The 12,948-nt window shown below is 37.5% G+C and overlaps 1 protein-coding gene and 1 long non-coding RNA gene across 7 annotated transcripts in view; one reads left to right on the top strand and one right to left on the bottom strand.

Annotated features, from left to right (window-relative positions):
* Window positions 1–12,948, bottom strand: part of LOC143213288 (uncharacterized) — a 331,704-nt gene that overhangs the window by 172,736 nt on the left and 146,020 nt on the right. Inside the window, exon 1 of one of the 5 annotated variants that reach the window (XM_076432995.1) lies at window positions 6,731–10,863. The exons of the other annotated variants lie outside the window; for them this stretch is intronic. Within the exon in view, the coding sequence (XP_076289110.1) occupies window positions 6,731–6,910 (180 nt within the window). The 5' untranslated portion in view covers window positions 6,911–10,863. Of the gene's footprint in view, window positions 1–6,730; window positions 10,864–12,948 lie in introns of those variants that run through there. 5 annotated transcript variants of the gene reach the window in all.
* Window positions 1–12,948, top strand: part of LOC143213303 (uncharacterized) — a 35,429-nt gene that overhangs the window by 9,827 nt on the left and 12,654 nt on the right. Inside the window, exons 2-4 of one of the 2 annotated variants that reach the window (XR_013009942.1) lie at window positions 879–1,092; window positions 1,175–1,363; window positions 1,474–2,153. The exons of the other annotated variant lie outside the window; for it this stretch is intronic. This is a non-coding gene — a long non-coding RNA (uncharacterized LOC143213303). Of the gene's footprint in view, window positions 1–878; window positions 1,093–1,174; window positions 1,364–1,473; window positions 2,154–12,948 lie in introns of those variants that run through there. 2 annotated transcript variants of the gene reach the window in all.

The following is a 12,948-nucleotide window of genomic DNA, read 5'->3' as shown; positions in this document are numbered from 1 at the left end:
ACAGAATTCCTAAATGGTTCCTGTGTCTTGCAATTGATACAGACAATTTTTATTTTGCATAAAGATACTTATGAAATATAAAAGTCAATTATTTTCTGTAGCAAGTATTTAGTTTCTTGATGTGAAAAACGAGCTCAATCATTTTAACACTTTCAGTATCTTCGTGGCAGACAAACTTTAATGTTAATACTGTTTTAAATTCCACCTGCTCGTTTGTGTAGTAAATACACAAAATCCACTGTCTAGATATAATATAAACAGATTATAATATTGTGCTACAGTAGCAAACTACGCAGGGATAAGAAGATGGCTAGACAGGGTACGTGAGTCGGATTATTTATTGGGAGCGCGAGTTTTCTTATTGGTTGAAATGTTAATATGAACAAATCAGATCACGCAACAAACGGGATCAAGCCGAGAGAGTGGGGCTCCCTTCTTGCTCCTGTGCTGCCCCTTTAGCTATCTTCTCATCGATGAATAGTGCGTTGCCGTGAATTGCAAGATTTATACGTATTTAGTCTAGGACTATACTTTCATTCACAAAAGAAAAGTGACACAACTCAAAATATATTTCTAAAAAAAGTATAATAATAAATATATAAATCATGGTGTACTTTATAACTAATGTATGACAATTAACTCAGTACCTAAATAACAACAAATTATTTTACATTTCGAAGTTGGTGATATACATTTAAAAAATTGGCAGTTTTAGGTAATTTTCAAATGGCTCCCCTGCAAAATTTCCTTTTTTCACTTATGTCACTTTTCTTGAGAATGAACGACATCTTTGCCATTCTCGTTTACCAGCGAATTCGTTCGGACGGCGGTACAGCAAAAACAAGAAGAAACAAATTAACCCTACTTATTTACGACAGAGAGAACAGTAAAGCCTGACACCGATTCGTTCCAAGCGAATCGTGAAACGCAACCAGAGGCAATACTGTTCCATCGACAGAGGACCCACGGAAGCCAGCCAAAGAATCCTCCTCGTGAAAAGACTCATCTCGTAAAGAATCCGTACTTTCACGGCGTTAAAAGACTGAACCCGGTGGCTGGTCGTCGACGTCTGTCCGTCGTTGTTCTCCTCTGGTAATTCTCTCAAGTGGAGTTATATCTCACTTTCTCATTATTCTAAAAAGTTCTTCATTTCTTTCTTTCTTCCATGCCGCAGCCAAACAGAGAACGGGGCGCGTTTTCTCGATGGCGAACCACGAATTCTAGGCGGCGAACGAACCATCAACCACCCCCTGCGTCTCCCTTCCCTTGAGAATCTGTCGGGAAAAAGAGGTCGGGACGACAAAGGATTTCTAATGGACGCTGCCCACCCGAGGACGCCTTATAAGGCGAACCTCTCGCGAAGGTGGCTCAACCTCCTTTTGGTCTTTCTCTGCCTCTTCCTTCTCTGCCAGCTCTGCCAGCACTACCATTCTCTCTCTCTCTCTCTAGCTCTCTCTTTCTCTCTTTCTCTAGCATGAGAGTATCTCGTGGCGACTTCTGCGAGCGCCTACAGGCGCCTCCGTGGCCGGATTTAGACCGAAAAAGAAACACCAGGACTTTTGGGAAGACAACGACGACCACGGCAACGATGTCCCAGCCAGTGGGACCAGCGTCGAGGTGATCGTGACCGGACCCCACCGATACCACACGATCCTCTCGATCGATACCACAAGCCAACTTTGTATTTTGCCCCCGAACGATCCTCTAACCAAGGATTCACGGAGCTTCTTGGAAGACACACAAATTCCTGTCTGCGCCACCTGTTTCTCTAACCCTTTTTCTCATAACTCGACTGCGGATTTTATGCGTTACACAATCATCGAAGATCAGTCGTCGAATCTCCAATTAATCAGTAAAATACAATAGAGTGACTATGTTACATAAGTCCTTACGATTAAGTAATGTAATGCCGGCCACACCTTAAACTACCCAGAAATCCCACGTGATTCTACGGGAAGAATAGTCATGGGATCATATTATACTTGTTGTCGTAATTTGTTGTAACAAAAATCGCTACAAACCTAATCCGAAGCTGTTTGCGATGAACATTCCCAAAAAATCACGAAATATATCGAATGCATTTATCTATTTATGCTGTTTATCATAAATAATTACGTATTTATTGTAAATATTTACCTACTACCTATAAATAAATAGCGTTTGTTTAATAATACTGTATTTTATAGATTTTATTGCATTCCAGAACCTTTTATTATAACTAGACTGCGGATCTTTATGCAAAATAAAAATTGTCTGCATCGATTGCAAGAAATAGAAACCAAACTGAATGTTATTTCTTCCCTAAATGATTTTAATAGAGGAGAAATCACATATTGACATCTTCAATTTTTAAAATTTTCCAACAATTTTGAATTTCATTTACTCAAGTTTGCTATAAATGCATAAAGCTCCGCAATCTAATTATAACTTTATTGTTAAATTATACGTCAGTTTAATTAGACTGCCGGTCTTTGTGCAAAATAAAGTCGTTTGCAAAGCTAAATGCGAATGATTTTTTTCTTTTAATAATTTTAATGGACTGAAGATAATATATTGATGGCCTTCAATTTTGAACATTTTTTTTACTGCTTTCAATTTCGCCTACTCACATTCATGTCAAAAATGCATAAAATCCGCCCTCTAGTTATGATTCACTTTCATGTGGATTTTATAAACAATTTTTACAACTGCGAGTACATAAATTAATCGGGAATGAGTCAAACAATGGGGATCTGAACGGGTTTGAAGATATTTGAACCGGATCATAAAAAATTTCTAGTTCAAAGTCCCAAATGGCTATCAGGTTATCAACATAACTAGATCCCTGTTTTACCTCCCTCTTCTGAGCGCCGTGTTCTTGCGACCAGTTATGAAAATCTAACGACTTCCTGCTCGGGATGCTGAAGGCGAAGCGCTTTGCGTGTTCGCTGGTTTAATTAGCCATTAACCGCTCCTGTGAATCCTGACTGGTATCTCCTGACGGAGAAGCCCGATTTAGAACGAGGAAAATGCGATAACGATCTCTTTTTTCAATCAATTATGAAGTAACTCTTTTTGAAACTTGTCCTTATGCAAGTTGTTCAATATTTCTTGCAAGACATCGGAACTAAATACAAATTTCTTTCTTTATACATATGTATATGGAAGATATTGACGACTCCCAAAGAACGAATTTCAATTTTTAACCACTCTTTTTCCTTTTAGGAGGTTAGAAACTGTAACAACTTTTTACGAATTGTAACAATCCTGATTCAGACTATATGTACATCAAATAATTAACCTTAGACAAACTATGCAGTGGCTTCTCGAATTTAATAGTTGTAAAATTTTGTAAGCATGTTTTCAAGTTTTCACATCACTCTTAACAATTTTGGACTTTCAGTGCCAATAATATTTTTACCAAATTGTCCTCTTAATCGAATACCATTTAGAATTACGTTTCAATGAACGTCCACAGTCCCTTTATAATAAAAATATACAATCTTAAAAACTATATTGATACAAACTTATATTATATGTTGATTTACATAATAGAAAAAGACATGTATTTAGGGTGTTTATTAGGTTTACCAATTTATCATATCACATACCAGTAAACTATAAAATCTAGTTCGATCATTTTTCTACCTAGAAAAATGAGACACACGTCGATAATGTAAATTCCTATTGAAATATTGATTCATTGTAAATTTTGTAAAATAGTTTCGATTACTTTGTATATGTGCATTTGTTTGTTAATATTCATTCGTTCGGTTTCCTACCAACGAATTTCTATTGAAGAAATAGATTTGAATAAACCTTCAAAGAAGAAACACGTTTGTTTATTTGAGAACGTTCTCCACACTTTTTGGTAACTTCATTTATCAGATTCCCTGATCAAATATTCAACAGTTCAGCAATATTGAATATTTTGTCGACTATTTGTTCCCATTCCATTACATGTATGTATGAATATATTAATATATAATTACATGTAATATTATATGTATATTAATATATATTGATATATGTGTAATATACATTATAATATAAATATATACAATGTAATTTATTTATATAATATCATATATAAATATATACAATATACAATATAATTTTATAAATATATACAATATAAAATTGAATATAAATTGTTAGTAAATCCTCATAAAGATCCTATAATTCATAATTTTTCATAAGTCATAATTTTTCTAGTTCCATATAAACTACGTGAACTTGGACATCGTACAGGTGGCAACGAACTAGTAATTTTGGAATAGAAACGTAATTAACATTTGAAAGAAAATTCCTAATTCGATCGGCAGATTGTGTACAGGATTTAAGCAGGAATGCCAGGATTCTACGAAATCTGTACGCCTTGGTAACAGGTTAACTCGATCGACGTGAACTCGATTCGACCGGAAACGAGGGTTAACAATCCCCCGTGAAAGGGGTAGATAGAGCCTAACGACGGGAATCGGCCGATTAGGATCGGGCCGAACTCCCAAATCGCTTGAAATCGTTTCGGGATCGCCCTCTTTCATCCGCTGCCAAAACAAATCGATTCCACTTGAACCGGGCGAGGAGAGTGGTTCGTTTGTGCACTCGAACATGTCTGTGTACAATATCGTAAATTATGCAACAGAACGCGTACGTACATGGGTACCGAGACTATATCGTCGCGTGCATACATATGTAAAACGGCATGACGCATTCGCATTCATGTATGTAGATTCGAGACGGTCCGGGACCTTTGAGAAGCAATCGACTGGCCGATGCGAAGCCCCTTATTGTCAGTCCGGCATGAATATCAAGCAAAACGTTGTTGGTGAAATGGCGTGGCCGGGCTTCTTCGAAATTTCCCGACGAGCCTGTTCGGTTCGATAGCGCGCGGGAATATTTGCACGAAGCGTCTTTGGTACACGAATTAACTCGCGGGAGACGGATGTTTTTGGCGGCTGCATGAACGCTAGCGTTTCAATTATTCAGGGTGAGTACGCGATTGAAGCAGTTGCAGCAATAAGGAGGCAATTCCATTTTTTAAACATCTTTTGTTATACATACCTACATATGTAGAATTTACGTAAACAGCGAATTAACTCATTTTGACCTGAAACTAATTAAGCCAAACTTTTGTGGGATTTTTGTTTAAGTTGGTTTATTTAAGGTCGCATCAACATCTCGGGTTATTAGCGACCGCTTGTTATAAATATATTAGGTGTACAAATTAATTGTAGGATCTATATAAAACATGAATTATCCCAATATAGACCTCAAACTAATTCTGTCAGAATTTTATGGAATTTTCGTTATGAATATGCAGGTTGTCTCAGCTGAAGGAGGCCACCTAAATATCTCCTTTATTTTTAATGGCACAAAAAATAATTATGGCATAATTTAAATGGTATCGAAGGAGGAGTATCATAAAAGAAGAATTTCTTTTGTCCGGTTATTTTTTCAGTTTTTTCACGGTCATCGTTATTCTTCATCGGGAGAACTTTTTTATTCCATCTTGTTAATGACTTAAGCATATTCAAAGTATTCTTTCAGCCGCTATAAGATGGAATAAAAAAAAATAAGTTTTCCCGATAAAAAATAACGATGACATTAAAATAACTATGAAAAAATAAGCGGACAAAAAAATTGTTCTTCTATGATACTCCTCCTTCGATACCATTTAAATTATGCCATAAATATTTCTTTTAAAATAAATTTATATAGATGGCCTCCTTCAGCTGAGACGGGCCTCTTTCAGCTGAGACACCCTGTATTAATTGTAGGATTCATATAAAACATGAATCATCCCATTTGGATCTGAAATTACTTCAGTTAGAATTGTATGAAACTGTTATTATGAGTCTATTGGGTGCACAAATTAATTCACAATCTTTTTAACCCCCATATTGGAAATGTATAGGCGAAGAAAATGTATTTTGACTGTGTGTAATAGTCACTAAATTTATGAAGAAAAGTGAATTAAATCGTTAATTGAAACTCGTATAATTAAATCCAAAACAAATTGTTTTCCAAATTCGACATAAATGCAATGTATGCTCATGAGCATTTAATCCTTAACTATTAAATTATTATATTACTGTAATAATAATAATTCTAGAATAATTATACGTGTATATTATAGATACTATGATCGATTAAATCTCCATAAATTAATGCACCACATTTTTATGATTTTTTCACTTTGTAAACATCCGTTCAAGAATAAAAGAATCCTACACACTAATTTTACATTTTTGTAAAATTAACGTCGAGCCTTCAACGTTGGGAAGACTGAACAATTTCTACTTAACCCTTACGTTGGCAACCGTGTAAGTAATTAAGATTATTTAGCTCCAAATTAATGCAATAGCGTCCGAAGAATATACAGAGCGTTTTCGTGATATTTTTAGAAGAGCATAAAATGGTGTTGAAGGAATCATAGCAAACGAGCAGCCATATATCAAGTTATTCTCAAGTCGCAGAAACGTCGCCTTGAAACCAAAGGAACATAAACGAGAACGGAGCACAGAGAGAGAGAGAGAGAGAGAGAGAGAGAGAGAGAGAGAGAGAAAGAGATAGAGAGAGAGAGCAAAGAGCCATATTTCTTCTCTCATAGTGGAAAGAGTGTCCTTCCATCGAGCGAGACTCTCGAGGTCGATTTTACCGTCGATAAAACGTCGCGAGTCCCGGAACCACGGCATGTTCACAGGCAGATCGTACGATCGCGTTAGGATCGAACGGATTTACGGCTTACCGTGTGCAGAAGATCTTTGAGATGCGGGGAGCGAACCAGCACCCTCGAGGATTTTGTCCTTCGTACCGAGACCAGACTGCCCTCTTTTCCCGCCAGGATCCTCGGCATCGTGTTCGATCTGACCAGTCGATACTCATCGCCGTTGTGCATCCTTTTCTTTCTGAACGTGCCGCACAACATGTTTCCTCGATCTTCGCGAATACCACGATCGGAGAGACACGTTAATTGACCATCGATCGTCGCCGATTACTTCACTCCACGATCAACTCTACGTCGACTGTACAAATCCTCTCGCAGACAGTACCGAACCTGTTCGAAATCGTTCGCAAACCTATGTCCACTGTAAAAATCCTTTCGTAAGACAGTTCCGAACCTGTTCGAAATCGTTCGCAGAGTGTCGCGCTCGCTGACAAAATCGCGACTCAGCGACGCGTCGGGTCTTCGAACTCGTAAGCAACCTGCAGACCGATACGGTCCTGGGATTCCATGCACACGCGAGCGAGCACGCACACCAACGAAGCCGAATATTTTTTCTCGCCACTACAGCAGCATGGCGCCGCGTAGAGATTCCTGCATCTATTTAACTGCCCCACCACCTTCGAACCAACCCTTTCTCTCCGTCCCTTTTATTCCCAGATGCGCTGTTCGCGTTCGCCAAACCGAGGTCCTCTCGCTTTCGGCATCTCTTCAAGTTCTTCCCCAGTTCCCCTCGGCGGCAGTATCCCGCTGTTCTGTCCGTCGAGGCTCGTCCAGTCTCCACTCCGTCACAACACCCACGTATACTAATTAAGAGCCGACGACGCGGCTCGAGCACTCGTCGCGTTTCACACTCGCGCCTTTCAAACGATCCTCTTTATCCAGATGAACGTTCCCCTTCGAGATTGAGAATCTACTCCGATTTGAACAATGTCCTTCAATCGTGTTTCATTTGGTATTGTTCATCGATTAGTTGTGCGAGTTTGTACGTTCACGTTAGTTGATGATAAGATGGTGTTTATTGGAGGGAGTCCGACGACGTGATCCTGGTCCACCTGTTGTGCAACCACCGTCTTGGCTCGGTCGATGCTTAATTAACGGAATCTCTGCCAGCTCGAGTCGCAGTGAGAGCCGAGAGTCGACTGAAGGCATAAGGCTCCGGTTGTGGTCGTCGAAGGAACCCCACCACGTTGATTTCAACAACACCCGGCATCCAGCCCGACCGGACGACCTGGTCGCGTGGCGCTCGGCACAGATACGCAGTGTTTCTCAAAATCTTCTCCTTTTCGTTCCCTCGCTCGCAAAGGCCTGCCTGCCTGCCTGCCTGCCTGCCTGTCTGCTACTGTATTCAGGCCCCGTTGGTCCCTTGTGAAAGAACTTCGGTGGCCCGAAAATTCGGATTTCGACCCACCTTTCTTGCTTTGTTCCGTATACACACTATTCACGAGCCTACACACGTTTGTCACAAAGTGGCGGCAGATCTTGCATTTTTTAAAGTAGTTAAAACTGGTAAAAATACATTTTTCATATTATTCGTTCTTGGCATGCCTTGGTAGGACCGAGTCTCCGATTTTGAAGAAACATTTAAAATGACGTAGAAATAGTATAGATATTTTCATCAAGTTTTATTAAATGCAACGTACCCAATTTTGTTCTCTGAAAATTATGCATTCTACTATAACTTTAAACAACGAAGTGCATAAAATTAATTTGATTGTTTGTAAGTGAACTGTCAGATTATGGATATCGCATATTTGTAACGGTGGTAGCGAACATGTTAAAGTACTGTAGAATTGTCATTTTTAGTGCTCCGTAAACCTAGGATAACCTAGTGTTAGCATCGATCGTACAAAAAGAAACTGCAAACGATTATAACTAGGCTATGCATCGTCAAAATAAAACTGGATAAGTCGATTGTAGAAACAGAAATTATTTAAAAGTGTATTTCCTCTTTCAATAATGTTAACAAGTTGGAGATAATAATAATAACTTCGTGTAATGGTTTTACAGTTCTAAACTTACTCATTTTCGTCATAAATTCATAAAATCGACAGTCTAATTATAACATTGTCAAGTGGCAGAAATGGGTGAGAAGTTATTATTTTATTCTGGTAAGCATTGCCAAGTGATATGACGAGTTTTAATTGGACGATATCGCATGACCCTTGCAAAATGAAATTTTCGTTACGAGGGAACTTTCATCCGGAAATTTTCATCATTGTTAAAAAATACTCTGAATCGTTCTGATGCTGTACATGCGGTCCGTCGGATTAAATAAAAATGTAAATGGATTGATCCGCGAAAATCTGGTTACAAATTCATATTTACATAATTTTCTATACATATAGTTCTATGTATACATATAGTTCGACACATATAGTGTCGATTTCTGCTATTTCGCAAGATATTCATGTTTTCCTTGAAAATAATGAAGAAGTGGAATAAACAATCTCACGTGAAATCCTATCATTATTTATCCATTAGATTCCACGATTAGACTTCGCTTAACCTTGATTCAGCGTTAGTACCTACGTATTTTCGCTTATCACTCACAATCTATAAAATCTTTTTGCTACTCGTAACGAAATTAATGAGAAAGCACAATTTTTTATATTACGACTGTGCATGTATGTACGGTAAAAATTTGGTAGCAGTATATTTTCAATAATTAATATTTTTTATAAAATTTAATAACAGTATATTTTCAATCATTAATGTATTTTATTTGATCAAAACAATTTTTATGAGATTGTATACTCTTCCCAATAAAAGTTAGTTGTTCAACAATTTCTTGATTTTGCATACTTTAATGAAAGTATCTAGAAGTGCATTGTCACGTTCTGTTTCTTATTAGTAACAGTTCATACTAAAAATTAGTAAGTTAAATTTGAAACTGTAAAACCAGTAGAAAAGAAGTTGTGATAATATTATTACATTATAACTTGTTAACATTATTAGAAGAGCCAATTCGTTCTAATTTTTGCTTTTTACAACTGGCTTAGACAATTTGCATAACAAACCTCTCTTTTAGGCCAGTTATAACCATTTATTAGTAACAGTTTAAACCAAGTTTTAATGTCTAACTGTTGCGAATTAAATATTTTCATTCATTTGAGCAATGACTGTGGATTTTTATGGAAGATAAACATTGTTTATACCAATTGCAAGAGGTGGAAATAAGTAAAATAAATGAAAAATTTATCGCTCACAAAAGACTGGGAGTAATGCAGTTTGCAACCCAGTTCCTATCATGCATATTCATCTGAAACATTCGTGCTAATGCGAATATTTAAAGAATTACTGGAGCTTACAGCTCCATTTCGCGCGATTTGAAAAACGCTTGTTCCCGACCGCCTTTGTTGCAAAATAATGAAGCTCGTTTGATACGAGTTTGACAGTGGGGGCTGAAAAGATGGCAGACTCGATGGCAGTGTTCGCGTAGCCACAATAGATCCTTGGAGCACGGGAGAACGTCTATTCTGAAATTCAAGAGCGCGAACTGGGTCACCCGGATCCAGATACTTCCTCATTTTTTCCAGTGCATAGAGCGTCCAATAAATCCTTCGAGGTTATCTCATTTACAAACGAACCTCCTGCGAGCTGCACATTGTTGTGTAACAAGGAATTTCTCACGGGAAGTCGACCGGGTTGCATTGTCTACCTACTTGTGAAGCGACTTTGAACTTGTCCGAAATAGCCCAGCAATTATAATCGTTCCCTCGCAACTCATTATTCGATCCGAGTGAGAAATCTTCAAATCGTATAATTTAGAGGTCTGTAACATTTCACTGCGAATCTTAATTATGCATCACACTCTTTGGAAACGAGTCGTAGGCTTTCCTAGCCTTGTGTTCGTGAAAGTAGGCTACCAATATAACGAGAAAAAATAGGATACATTTATTCCTTGAACATCAAGACTATATATATATAAATTTATTTATTTATAACAATAGTGATAAATACATACAGAAGACTATATAAATTGTTATAGATAAATAAATACATATATATGTTATATATTACTGTATACACAGCAAAGTCGCGATAGTTGTCAGGTGCCTATCCACTCAACTGCTTCTTTCTTTTTCATTATTTTTTTATGGGACTTTCACAAACTTATTTCTGGCATTTTTCTGATTGAGATAACACCAAACACGATATAATTTCAACTGTGTTTAGTGGTTCAATCGACGATGAAAGTATAGAAAAGAAAGAAACGCGGACAGTCGCCGTCGTCGGTACAGTTCAAAGACCCGCTTGTTCGCTGTCCTTCCTTGCGCCCGAAACTTTCATCGTCGATTAAACCACTAAATACAGTTGAAATTATATCGTGTTTGGTGTTATTTGAATCAGAAAAATGCCAGAAATAAGTTGGTGAAAGTCCCATAAAAAATAATGAAAAATAAACAAGTTTTTGTACATTCGATTAGTAGTGGTTCACACCGATACGCTTCGACCACGCGATCCGTATTTCATGCTGTCCTTCTGTACAGCTCTGTCCTTCAGTCATAAAAAAATAATGTCGGTATGCGATAGTTGTCCGTGCAGAACACAGGCTGTTTGACAAGAATCGCGACTTTAGTGTATTAGTGTTATACGTATATGCGATTGTATTGTACTATGTACCTAATCCATGTGTTTGTAATAATAAAAATTTTAAAAGACAAATTTATAAAGACAGGTGACCAAGAAAATATTTTGTTTTTCGAATCTTATGTATTAAATTGTGATTAAGTAATCATTTCTTATTAAATAAAATTTGTTCAAACCAGATTTAACTACCTCTGTGATGAAGTAAATGAACCTCTGTTTCTTAAATATATTAGGCGAATTAATTCCCATTTTTATCATCATCAGACCGATTTATTTCCGTCGAAGGAAATTGAAAACGTACACTCCATTAATAATATTTAGCAGATTCTGTATTCAGTAAAGCTGTTCTCCGGTTTACCGAAAAAGGGAGTACGCAATGTTACTTCACCTTTCACAATATATCATTACCACCTCATTAAGAGAATAATGTATCACTTACCGATGTGGTTAATATATTGCAATAGCCGGTGCAGGTAATAATTTCTTGAGTAAGGGGTTAAATCGTCTTACCGAGGATCTTATTTGTCGAAGATCGTATTCGAAGGATGTAGGTCAGTCGACTGGAGGCGGCGGAGACATCTGTCACCTTATGCAATCCCGTTGAATATCGCTATTAATTTCACGAGCGAAGGACTTTTTCACCTGTGAATATGTGTGGTTTAAACAGGGGGCCCCGGAGCCGATCGCTTCTCGCGCGAAAACGTATTATTTTCCTGCTTCCTACCCGTGATCACTGGCCATTGATCAGGAGTATCGGTTGCTGTCACGAACCGCTACACGGATGAAGGCCTCGAGGTTTCATCGCACGAGCGACGATAGAAAGAAATCAGGATCGCCGTATATCTCCGTAACTGTCGCAGAGGCCTCTACCGTAACTGTCCAAACTTTTTCCCCACCTCCTTGGAACCAGTCAAGCTAGACACGTTCGACGACCAAGCCAGTGTCGGAGTACCAAAGAGATCCACGATAACCAAAAGATTACAAAATGTTTCTAATTTTTTATTTTTTTTAGGAAACTTTTCGATCCTATCGTCTCGTTTTTCTAATTATAAAATGACTTCAAACACGATACAATTACGAATATAATTATTTCCGTAATGAGCTCAGACCTTTAAATCAAAAATTAAACTTTCTTCTTTTTGGTTTTTCATGAATCGAGCTTTTACCATCGTATTCGTCACCTTTTACTAATTAAAATGACACCAAACACGATATAATTATGAATATAATTATTCCCGTAATGAGCTCAGACTTCTAAATTAAAAATAAAACTTCCTTCTTTTTGGTTTTTCATGAATCGAGCTTTTACCATCGTATTCGCCTCGTTTTTTTAATTAAAATGACACCAAACACGATATAGTTACGATTATTATTACTGCGGCCTCTGTATGCATCGTTGGGCCTCGGAGAGGTCCGTTCGTCAGGCCCTCTTCACCTTCTCACGAACCCGATCCCAACCAATTCCAAATCAGTAAAGTCATAGCATCTCGAAAAGTTCAACAAAAATTACATTTAATTTTATGTATTGGGTTGGCAAATAAGTTCGTTCGGTTTTTTAGAGTGGAATAAATCACAAAAACCGAACGAACTTATTTGCCAACCCAATATTTTTTGAGATAATGAACAGAATGTATGCAATAAACAATTGA

The sequence above is a fragment of the Lasioglossum baleicum genome, chromosome 11, assembly GCF_051020765.1.
Source record: "Lasioglossum baleicum chromosome 11, iyLasBale1, whole genome shotgun sequence".
NCBI lineage: Eukaryota > Metazoa > Arthropoda > Insecta > Hymenoptera > Halictidae > Lasioglossum > Lasioglossum baleicum.
Note: the sequence above shows the minus strand (reverse complement) of the source record. Positions and strands in the feature narration are given on the sequence as shown.